General features: G+C 36.1%; 2 protein-coding genes across 3 annotated transcripts; one reads left to right on the top strand and one right to left on the bottom strand.

Annotated features, from left to right (window-relative positions):
* Positions 1-1,087: 1,087 nt before the first annotated feature.
* Positions 1,088-4,533, top strand: LOC119980469 (protein SMAX1-LIKE 3-like). The gene is made up of 3 exons (XM_038823173.1): positions 1,088-2,633; positions 2,844-3,090; positions 3,180-4,533. The coding sequence occupies exons 1-3, from the start codon at positions 1,435-1,437 to the stop codon at positions 4,242-4,244; spliced, it is 2,511 nt and encodes an 836-aa protein (XP_038679101.1). The 5' UTR covers positions 1,088-1,434; the 3' UTR covers positions 4,245-4,533.
* A 2,865-nt stretch (positions 4,534-7,398) lies between these two features.
* Positions 7,399-11,636, bottom strand: LOC119980585. 2 transcript variants are annotated; one of them, XM_038823342.1, is made up of 7 exons: positions 11,470-11,636; positions 11,262-11,373; positions 10,383-10,466; positions 9,607-9,646; positions 8,827-8,895; positions 8,630-8,739; positions 7,399-7,781 (listed from the first exon to the last, which is right to left on the bottom strand). In XM_038823342.1, exons 1-7 carry the CDS (start codon positions 11,597-11,599, stop codon positions 7,643-7,645), a joined length of 684 nt encoding a protein of 227 aa, XP_038679270.1. In that variant the 5' UTR covers positions 11,600-11,636; the 3' UTR covers positions 7,399-7,642. The 2 variants fall into 2 exon arrangements, with proteins under 2 accessions (XP_038679270.1, XP_038679271.1); XM_038823343.1 differs by having other exon boundaries at positions 11,476-11,633.
* Between the last annotated feature and the right edge of the window lie 534 nt (positions 11,637-12,170).

Genomic DNA, 12,170 nt, shown 5'->3' with positions numbered 1-12,170 from the left:
GACAATATTTGACAAAACTGAACATTTTGTTCCTAAACTACCATGAGTGTAACTTTTTTGTCAATTGTTCATAGTATGTATACTATATCCCTGATATCATCATGTCTCATAACATGAGAAAAACAACACGGAGATGTATGTTAATGGACTATTATGACATTTAGAGATGTTTACATGTAGTTTTTATACAAGTTATAAGGCATTGTAATATTAGTGACAAAATATCATTTCCAGTAGATAGTAGAGAGATGAGAAGTGTTACACTTATAATAGTTTGGGACAAAACATTCATTTTTATCAAAAAAATTCGCATAGGAAATTTTTTGATATGCCGCATTAGATTTTTCCAGCCTTAGGGATGAATATGATAGCCTGTGATAGTTGAGGGACATTACAAAAGCCCACCATAAGAAAGGCTAATTTTTGGCATCTCAATGAAGCAGCAAGTCTACAAGTAGCCACTAGTTCATCATTTGCCACCATAACTCTGCAAAATAAAAAATAAGTCATGAATTCAAACAAATTATGGCAATGATCACATGTTGATCTACAAAAGTAAATAAGACAGATTGCTATTTTAACATTCATGATTGATGCTTTACTCATCTCATTTTGTGGAAATAAGAATTCAAAATAAAGAGAGAAATTCTCAATTTCCAGCTATAAATTAGTTGAGCTCTCAAAGCCAACTTTGTATAGATAGATATGTAATCCATAAGCTTGCAATCATCAAAGGTATTATTATTCCACTTCTTTGAGAAGAGAGGAAAAAAAAGTAAGAAACAAAAAAGAAAAGAAAAAAAGAGATCCTCAGTTTACATCTCCATTCAAGCAGACAGGCAGTCATCACATCTTTTTTTGAGGTCATTTCCTTTTCTTTTACTCTCTTTATTTTCACTCTTCTTTTCTCTCTTTTCATCTTCTATACAGCTGAATCCTTCTCCTCCTATTCCTCCTCTTCCTTCTTCTTCAATCTTTGAGGATCTTCTAAGTAACTAACACATCATACTGATGTATAAAATAGATTATTATTATTCCATTCATTGTCATTAAAGCTTAAACTGCTTTTGATAAATATAATTTATAACTCCAACAATGTTGAATGACACAGCTTTTATTAATCCACATAGCTTTAAATCATGAGAGAGAGAGAAAGAGAGAGGCAAAAGGTTAAATCACATGCAATCCACTTTCACTCATTCAAAAGACCAAAAATTTCCCTCACTTACAAGGAAAGAACAAATCTACATTCCATAATAAGGCCCCTCCCTCCTGCTCTCTTATCCTCTTCAGTCTCAGTCATAATTCATTCTTTCAAACTTCAAAAAAATTCTCTAACACTGCTATTCTACTTTCCTGATGAACCCCATCTAGTTTTCCTTACCAGATATCAGTGAAAGTTGTTAATTCGTTTGTCTAGAACAAATTTAGAAGATGAGAGCGGGAATTTGCAGTGTTCAGCAGGCTCTAACTGTTGAGGCTGCAAGCATAGTTAAACACGCAGTTACTCTCGCTAAGCGGCGAGGCCATTCTCAAGTCACTCCTCTTCATGTTGCAAGTGCTGTGCTTGCATCTTCAAACAGTCTTCTTAGAAGAGCTTGCCTTCAATCCCACTCTCACCCTCTCCAATGCAAGGCCTTAGAGCTTAGTTTCAATGTCGCGCTTAATCGACTACCGACATCCACTTCAAGCCCTTTCTTAGGGCCTCTCTCATCTTATCCTTCCCTCTCCAATGCCTTGGTTGCCGCTTTTAAGCGTGCTCAGGCTCACCAAAGGCGTGGCTCGATCGAAAACCAGCAACAACCAATTCTAGCTTTGAAAATAGAGTTAGAAGAGCTTGTTATTTCAATCCTAGATGACCCAAGTATTAGTAGAGTCATGAGAGAAGCGGGTTTCTCTAGTGCCCAAGTTAAGAGCAAGGTAGAGCAAGCAGTTTCTTTGGAGATATGTTCTCCTAGTCCTCTTATTAGTAAACAATCCAATGAAAGTCCCAATTCCAAACCTCAGGTTGTTGTTGGTGCTAATGCATCTCAATTTATGCCTTTTAGTCCATTCGGGTCCACAGTAAACAGACCACTAGATCAAGCAAGGAATGATGATGTAATGAGTGTCTTGAACTCTTTATTGAACAAGAAGAGAAACACTGTTGTCATAGGAGAGAGTCTAGCTAAAACAGAGAGTGTAATAAGAGGAGTGATGGAAAAGTTCGAGAGAGGAAATGTTCCGGGAGAGTTGAAGTATGTGCAATTTATAAGCCTTCCTCTTTTGAGCTTAAGAAATATGACAAAAGAGGAGGTCGAGCAGAAGCTGGTGGAACTCAGGTGCCTTGTCAAAAGCTGCATAGGTGGAGGGGTGGTCTTATGTTTGGGAGATCTCAACTGGGTGTCTGAGTTTTGGTCAAACTATGGTGACAAAAAGAGAAGCTACTATTGCCTTGTGGAGCACATTATCATGGAGATCAAGAGATTGATGCATGGAATTGGGGAAACTAGGAAATTACGGCTTATGGGGATCGCAAATTTCCGTACTTACATTCAGTGCCAAACTGGCCATCCCTCTTTGGAGACTATTTGGGAACTTCATCCTCTCACAATCCCAGTTGGGAGCTTGAGCCTAACTCTCAGTCTTGACAGGTGATTCTAGTTCAACATTTCATTGTTTTGTGTTTTATCCCTTTTCATTGTAGTTCTACATTTTGGGTTCAATTCCTATTCAAAGAATCACGGCGGGGTTAAGGCTGCATGTATCTGTCCTCTCTACACATTTAAGTGGAAACTTTTCTTGGTTTCTTCCAATGAATTCACAGAGATGAATCTCATAGTTACTATTTTTTATTCTTCCAGTGATTCCAAAAATCAGTTCAGAAGCAACGCTTCTGCAGATGGGTTTACTTGGCCACTGCTTGAAGCAGGACCTCTTGACAAGCACCTAACTTGCTACACCGACAGCTCTGCTAAATTCCATGGGGAGGCTCAGAGTATCCAAAATCAAGAGTCTGTCACCAGCACTCCCACTCGCACAACTTCGAGTTTGCCTTCATGGCTTCAGAAGTACAAGGATGAGACCAGAAGAAACACTACCAGCGATCAGGTTTCTATCTTACATAATAACCTCTTACAGCTATTGCAATATAGTTTTAATCAAGTTTCTGATATTTAATTCCCATCTTTGTTTATCAGGAATGTGGAAATGTACGTGATATCTATAAGAAATGGAGCTCATTTGGTGGCTCATCTCCTTCAACCACTTCAATATCTTCTTGTGAGCGCAAGACCTGCAACTTGCAACAGACCCAACTTAGTTGGCCAGTCATTTTTGAGTCGAAGGAGTTGCCTCAAGAGCACCAGTTTTGGGTTTCAGAAACTAACGACGACGGCTGTGAAAGCAAGTTGAATCCTAAACCAGACCTTCTATCGAATCCTAACTCTAGCCCGAACTCAGTTTCTTCGAGTGAAGCAACAGATGATATGGAAGGCCTTAAAAGCTTCAAGGAGTTCAATACTGACAACCTGAAGACTCTTTGCACTTGTTTGGAGAAAAGGGTTCCATGGCAGATGGATATTATTCCTGAAATTGCAGAAACCATACTCCAATGCAGGTCTGGTATTAGCCAAAACAAGTTGAATCGCATAGAGGGTAAGGAAGAAACTTGGATGGTTTTCTTGGGAAATGATTTTGAAGGAAAGGAGGCCATAGCTAGGGAGCTAGCTAGACTTGTTTTTGGGTCTTCTAGCAATTTTATTTCAATCTCTCTAAGCAATTTCTCATCACCGAGAGCTGATTCAACTGAGGAATCCAAAAACAAAAGAACAATAGATGAACCAGGTACCAATTGTCTTGAGAGATTTGGCCTGGCCTTGAATGAGAATCCTCATCGAGTTTTCTTCATCGAGAATGCAGACCAAATTGACCATTGTTCTCAAAAGGGTATTAAACAAGCAATCGAAACCGGAAAAGTCACGCTTCCCGGTAGTGAAACTGTTCCTCTTATGGATTCCATTGTTATTTTCAGTGTTCAGAGCTTCAGTTCTGTCTCAAGAACCAGCTCGCCCACTAAAAGGCGAAAAATGGACGAGGGGAAAGAAGATGGAGATGAAGATCCCACAGAAGTAAAATGCCAAAACATTCCTCTTGACTTGAATGTTGCCATTGAAGCTGACAAAGGAGACGAAGATTCAGTTGAAGACATTGGAATACTGGAATCCGTGGATAGGCAGTTTGTTTTTAAAATTCAGGAACTGTAATTTGTAGGGGACTAACTAATAGTTCTTGCAAACTAGGTTTCCATCTTTGTTGTTTTGTTTTGTTTTTGTTGTTCTAGTTTGTAGAGTGGTGGGGGAGGAAACTAACATGAGAAACAGGATACACACATCCAAAAAGGAGAAAACAGTTTCTAGGAATTGGTAAATGGATTTGGAGGGGGGTATAAGTTAATTTCTATATATGTCCAAGGTTTTTAGTCTTGCAGTTACATCTTGTAGATTGTTTCCTACCTAAGGTTTGCTAATGGAGTTTCAGATTTCATGTTCAGAAGCTGTTTATTTGTGAGATACTAGTTTTTGATCATAACGTCTAGTTCAGTCAAACTCAGTATGATATAATAAAACAGCAATCCTACAGACCCCAGTGTTTTTTGTACCAACTATCCTAAATCCTACGATGGACCCAAACGATTTCATATGGATCATGTAGGGCCAAGTAAACACTCACAAAAAACACTGGGATCCTAAGTACCATAGGCCTTTGCCCATGTAAACACTCACAAAAATTTTAGGGATAAATGTATGCATTCCTATACTGCATCACAGAGAAGCTGTTTTCATGATTTGAACGGATGACGCCTACTATGCTTTACTATGTCAGTATAGATAGGTAAAAGAAAAGAGGGCAGGTTTGCATTCTAGATGACCAAATTATCTTCAATGCTTTATAAGACTGTGATATCAAATTGGCAGTCACTGTAAAATGTATCAAGGAAAAGAAGAAATGTGGTAGGTAAATCCACCAGAACACTGAGTTTTATGTATATGACAGAATAACGCCAAAAAAACAGTGACAATGCCCAAGTATGAACGTTAAAAACTCTCATTTCCACCTCAGCAAGGGCATTTTTTCAATATATATATATATATATATATATATTTCAAAAGGCATAGAGGATGAGAAAATATGATGGAGATGTGATTCATAACGAAAGGTTTATGCAAAGGGAAGGACTTTTGAAGTGAAAAATAGGGAAATCATCCATCACAAACTCAAGAAATTCTTGTACTTGATAACATGTCTGTACACTGCCTTAAACCTAAAACTTCAGGAAAAGTAGAACTTATATTTGGCTTGTTATAGAGAGATTCTTCTCCTTCCTTGCCTCACAGAAGGGAAAATGATTAGCACCACAAAATAGACTTGACTAATTTTTGACTTTATCAAGTTAGCAGACATGCAGATAAACATTCTTTATACTTAGTCTGCTAGAATCAAACTTAGTCCAATCTTGTCTAAATGCTTTCCAAATTTTCTGCTTCCTCCACTTTGATGACTGGCACAAATAAGTCAATAATCTCATTTGCCCAATCAGACAAACACTTGAATAGGTTCTCCCAAGTTTTCAAAGTAATCATTCTCAATGTTTTCTCAAGACCTAATTTAGTTTCTAAACTCCACATGTTTATGCACTACTCACCTTAAACTCAACAGTCTAGACTTGGGGTTTAGTTATGTATATCAACCAATCATCGGACAACACGTAATCCCGATATCTTTAAGTACCAACTTTAATTAATAAAAAAGATAAGTACACTAGCCGTTATCAGCATATGATTTTTAAACATAATCTAGAAAGCAAATATAATAAATGCAAAAAAGGAAAAAGAAAATAAACAAGAAAAGCAATGTGCACTGATGGTATTCTTTTTAGGTGTTCATTAATGCAGAAAATAAAAGTAATCAAAATGCACATACTTTTCAAAGGCAACACATCTCTTCTCTTTCATTGAAATGCTGTCTCGTCCAAACACACAAGCTTCCACACCTCAAAAGAAGCAAAGAGAATTTGTTTTTCACATAAAGATTAGCATGGAGACAAAGTTTCCACAGCTTCCTACTTTTTGCAGTCTTTACAAAAAGAAAGCTAGCAATGGCTTACATATTTATAACAGTGAGTGAAATTATTTTGCATGGAAGTAAGTGAGTTTCTCGGATCTGAAACTCCCAATAACAAGTCTATAATTGAATTCTGACATGACAAAAGCTGATAATTGAATCATCTCTAGCTACTAGTGGCAACATCTGAAAAAGAAAATACTGTTGCAGGATCTTTCAATCATCCTTAACATATCATGAATTATATCAACGGTTAGGATCATAGATTCAGATGTGTGTGGATGTGTGTATATGTGTGTGTGTGTGTGTGTGTGTGTGAGAGAGAGAGAGAGAGAGAGGTTGGCCTTCTAGTGGGATTACTTTTGATGATAAAAGCAAAGGTTGGTAGCAGAGAGGACCAGTCAAAAAGAGGAGCTGTGTGTGAAAGTTAACAAGAATGTTTTTGATGAGATTAGGATATCTGATATGATTATGTTTTCAATGATTGTTTGTTTTTTGTCTTTAACTATTTTGCAGAAAGAAGGCAAAGAGACTTTTTTAAGTCATGGGTTTGTCAGTATCTGTGGCTTCATCAAGATTTCTGAAGAACTTGTTCAAGAATTTTTAGGCACAGATAAGTAATACATGTTATTGAAGGGAAAAAAAATATATATAATCACCTTGCATACCTAGAATGTAGAGAATCCTACTCATCTAGATTGTAGAAAAAAGAACTTGTACATTACATATAAACTACACGCGAAGTTCTCAACTGGACTATTTATAACCATTTTCGCATTCACATCTTCCTTCCTTTTCCTCTATTTATCTGTACTCTTTTCTCTACCTCCAAACTCAATAACTACCCAAAAACACCAAACAACACTAACATCAGTAGACCACTCAAGAAGTAAGACCCAAATCTACCCAAAGTAGTGCTTAGACGCCATAAAACTATCCTAAATTCACTCTGGCAGTACTATATATCAAACCTCCTCATTACGGCACTTGCTTAATTGTACAACTAGAACCATAACAACTTGGGACTGCTAGAGTTCTTGCAATTTCTTTATAACTAGAGCTCTCCTACATAGACTATCGGGTGTATAACCAAATACCCATCTCTTGTCTGTCCAGTCTGGTATAATGAGTAAGTATCACAAATACATTGTTGATGCCTCCAGTTGAAAAATCACTTTAAAAGGTAAAATCCAATTGTTAATTGCCATTACGCACTGCTTCCCCATATTGCACAACATTACTCACAAAAGATGTTTACCAATAAATAAATTACAAAAAAACTAAACAAAGAGAATGTGCAATATGGAAATGACCAAACTTTAAATTACTCTCAAATAGAGGTTCTGCACAACTAATATGATAAAAATGGGGTTGTTTTCAGTTCAAGAAAATAATAGATAGAGATGTAGCCTAAAAGCGTTAGCTGCACTCATAAAATTTTTGCTTATTCACTAAGCAAGAAAGGCACACAAATAGACATATGCACTTAACTAAGTACAGAAAAGCAATAATATATTCATCTCTATGCTCAAGAACGACGTCATTTGATGTTTGGATCCTTTCCAAACCTCATCATGGCATGAGTCACCAGCATCGATCCCCTGCGAGTCAGTTCCATAGCACGCCCAACCATCGGTAGTGTAACTGTTTCTCTATTCCAAAGTGGCTTCTTATCCCACCTATATAAATTTGAATCATAAGTTCATAACACTACATCATTAAAGATTGTATGCACGAAACTAATTCATAACACAAAAAGAAAAAGACATGGGCCAAAATTATGAAGTACACAATACAAACCGGACCTGGAAACAAAGCAACATCTGACTGTATCATGGTTCAGAAGGCTGAGATTCAGTAGGTCTGATTTCAAGACATGATTAACATGAGAGCTAAAGCACAATGGGGATACTAATGCATTCCTAAAACTTAATATTTTGAAAGAATTGCATGTGATAGACTCTTCTAGCCACTACATGGTAGATTTAAACACGAATTGGAATGAAATCCACTAACTTGGAAATTTTCACCTGTATAACTGAACGTTTGTATTGTTATTCTGTTATTTCCATAAAAAATGAATTATATGTCTAAGGGATTTATATGCTCCTAATAAGTTTCATGTCAAATAGTTTCTCCTTTCTTCGAATTGATAAGTAAAGAATTTTGGTTGAGAGTATATTTTAAACCAATTGGCCTATTGATAAGTATTCGACTGCCTAACATCTGATAGAGCTTAAGCAGAACTTTCATACTTTTCTGATTCTGCCACGAAGTTTCATCCCAATTAACTAAACTGAATGCTATGCTCATTCACTACATTTTGTACAGAGAGCACAGACAAAGATCAGTCATCAGAGGAAGTCTGTAGAAATGATATCTTGTACAGAACATGTACATTGGTAGATAATTAGCTAATATTTATGTGCAGTAAAATGCATCTCACGTTTGAGTCAAAAAAAAATTCACCAAAACAAGAAGAAAAGAAACTCATCAAACAAGAGGATATATGAGAGTTGGTCAATACCAGTCTTCATGGCGAAAAACTTTTCCATCCTGCACAGACAGCTTGATAAGTGATACAACATCTATTTCCTTCCCCAAGAATTTGTAGTGCTGCTTGTTGTCGATTAGTATCTAAATACAATACACAGAGCTTTAAGACCTTAAACAGAATTTGAAAACAAGAAAAGAATATTATCAATTAAATATAAGTTATCATACCTCTCGTTTTTCATGTGATACCACCTTCTCCTGCACACTGTATTCAACTATTCTTGATTCAGAAAAAACCTGAAGAAGAGTAAATGAATACACGATGGTAGTCTTGTCAGCTATAAAGTAGATCTAGAAACATCAAAACTCAATCGTTCAAATTATCTCACACAATACAATTTCTGAAGTAGCTTTAATGTAATGAATTTATTGTAGTAACACTGAGCAGTATTCAGAAATTAGCCAGTAAAATCTGCCAAGGGTTAGAATAACATACGGTTTGTTATCTTAAAGAACAAGATTTTTTAGAAATCAAAATAAATGCATAGATCAAAGCTTAAAGGAATTATAATTGTATACAAGTCCAATCTTGAACCACCAGCAAGACCGACTCTGCAATTTGATCTAAACCCTAATACCACAGATGATTCAGTGCACACTTATGCACATGCAAATAAACCATTACTTATGATTCAACTTCAAATCCTGGATCCACCATAATAAACTCAAATTCAAGATGGTTTATTTGATATGAAGTAAAGACTATTTCTACACAAGAGGACAATCAAATTTTTTTCCCTATTAGGCAAACTAAGGCCTCTTAATGCATTTCTTACTTACCAAAAAAAAAAAAGTAAACGAAGGCAAAAAGTAACACCCAACCTGCTTTCTTTATCAGAACAACCTTTAACTAGTTTTACCATATTGAATGTCTCCACCAATTTTGCACAGTCAACTATGACAAAAGAAGTAAGAACACAATGATTGGAAAGCAGAGAGGAGTATAACCTTGGAAAGTGAATAAAATGCTGACTTGATCTGCTTCACCCTGCACATTCATCAGAAAATTAATGAAAGACTAATGGAATAGGCAATATCACCCATAAAGACAGCCACAAATTGACGAAATGCAATAGGAACTTCTAGACTTTTAATGTCATACAAATGGTGGAAAATCTTGTGCACGGGAGGTTGGTTTTTGTTTTTTTTGACATTGGGTGGCAAATTTGGTAGACAAAAGTATTTTCAACGTAACTACAATTTGGTAGCGTAAATGCAATAAGCAATGCTAGTTAATTACCGGAAGAACATACCGATATATATATAAGGAGATAACAAGCAGGTTTTATTGTTGAAGTAGAATCGGAGTTCAAAGATGGAAAAACAGTTTGAGATTTTCAGAAACTTATGGTCAATGCTACGTAAAATAAGTTAGAACTTACAATCAGGCCTGCAGAACTAATTTTGCATTCAAAACTTCCTAAATTCACTAACAATGATGAAGAAGTAAGCTTGTTAAGAAGCCCATACATATCTAACGCCCAGTTTGAAATATCCAGAATACATTTCTCTATAACTTTTTAAGCATGTTAGAAGGAAGAATCTTTCAAGGACTACTTATGGCATCAATGAAGATAATATCTACATTTTCTATTGCCTCAGAGAAAATTTTCTTTTTAGACTTCCTCAATGAGAGAAATTATCCGACAAGTTGATGGTGACGTCTATTTGACAAATTATGAACTTTTCAAACTTCAACTTATAAGTTAGAGACAGACACTTACCCATGAGCACACATGAGTGGGTCTTCAAAAGAAGCATCCGGAGAATAAATTTCAAAATCATGAGATGTGGCACAAGATCCATATCTGAAACAATTCATAACCACTAAGCATGGTAAATGATGATCTTTAAGGCGAAAAGAATAACAAAGCAACTCAAACGCTAGCACCAATGGATACAAGAATGAGTAAGAATCTCATATATGTGAAAATATCTGCTTCCTTTCTCATTTTCTTCATATACTTCACAGTGATTGAAAATAATAATATTTAACAGATAGTAATAACATTCCTTTCTACTACTCAACATACCCATCTATTTGTGAGCCTGCGGCATTGTGATCAGCCACTAAGTTGAACTACACTTTAGTTGATATTCAGTAAAAAGAGCTACTTATATGGTTTTTAATTCAAGAACAATAACCAATTGAAGTTAACTTAGGCTTCAGAAACAACTTTAGGCAAAAACAATGGAGGACCAAAACAATCGCAAGAAACTGAGCCCTCAAAATTTGGTTTTTCTGCCAACAAAATTTCTACAATATGACAGTACTCTCTCACACAGCCAAATAATGGAACTACCAATTGCGCTCACGTGTACAGAGTAAAAGAACAGATGTGATATACCACACATGATTCATAGAAATACACCAAATCTGCACAGGTTTTACAGACAAATTTTCTGTCCAATATTTCACACCAATTCGCATACCTCATTGATCGATCCGTATAACCATGCTAATAGGAAAACGAAACAAAACTATTTCAATTCCGAAACTAAATTGTAATAACTAGCCCTCACAATCGTGTCAAATCTACTGAAAACAAGCATTAGTTCAGGGAAAACGCAGAGATACACAGAGAGGAAAAGATGAAACTCACAAATTTAGAATGTGAGGAATTATATCATTGGCATAACGTTTAGCTGGAACAAAGTCGCACGCTCCCTTACTACACGATTCTATCGATCGCTCCTCTATCTCGCTTTCTTTACCTTCATAATCGACAATTAAAAAAAAACACATCAACTTCGAAAACCAAACAAATCTCCTACAAAAACATCACGTAATCGAAAGAGAAAAAAAAAAACCGTTACTGGGAACTTGTGAGTAGTTCTTATTGTCCATTTGGGGAAGAATTTTCTTTGCAGCCAAACAGGTCCAAGAATTAGTTATGTGAACAACTTGGTATGAGTGGGAAAGTGAAATTCTCGGAATCATGAGAGAAAATAAGGCCTATAAAGTGTTCAACGGTCAGGGAAAAGAACGAGAGAACGAATCGCATACGGCCCTTGGCGCGGCAACGTGGCAAAAGCTCGTCCACTTGGCACGGGCCATTTGAATTTTTCTGTTTGTCAAGGATTTAATAGGTGGCCGTCTAAGGCTGTGTGGACGTCGGCCCATGGAGTCAATTTAGTGCTGTAAAGAAGCCCATACCAACTGGGCTTACCAATGAAGCTCAAACTCTGACAAGGCTTTCTAATGCGTTATGCGGGCCTCTATAGTAACGGGTTTGATCTTTTGCACGAGCCTTCAAGTTGATTTTAACTAAGTAGGGCAAGAGCAGCCAATTTAATCTTCATTTTGTTTGATTTTAGAGTTTGTTTGGTTCGTAGAATCCAGTTTTCAAGAATAAGAGTTTTTATTTTATCAATGATTCTTACGATTTCAAACACAATTCTTGAAATTCTTAAATCTAGAATTTTTTTAAAAAAGATTTCCACACAAATTATTTCTATAGAACCTAAGCATTATTTTGTTGTAAATTTTACTCTTGTATTCCGCACAAATG

The sequence above is a fragment of the Tripterygium wilfordii genome, chromosome 16, assembly GCF_013401445.1.
Source record: "Tripterygium wilfordii isolate XIE 37 chromosome 16, ASM1340144v1, whole genome shotgun sequence".
Classification (NCBI taxonomy): Eukaryota; Viridiplantae; Streptophyta; class Magnoliopsida; order Celastrales; family Celastraceae; genus Tripterygium; species Tripterygium wilfordii.
This window is presented reverse-complemented; position numbering and strand designations above follow the sequence as displayed.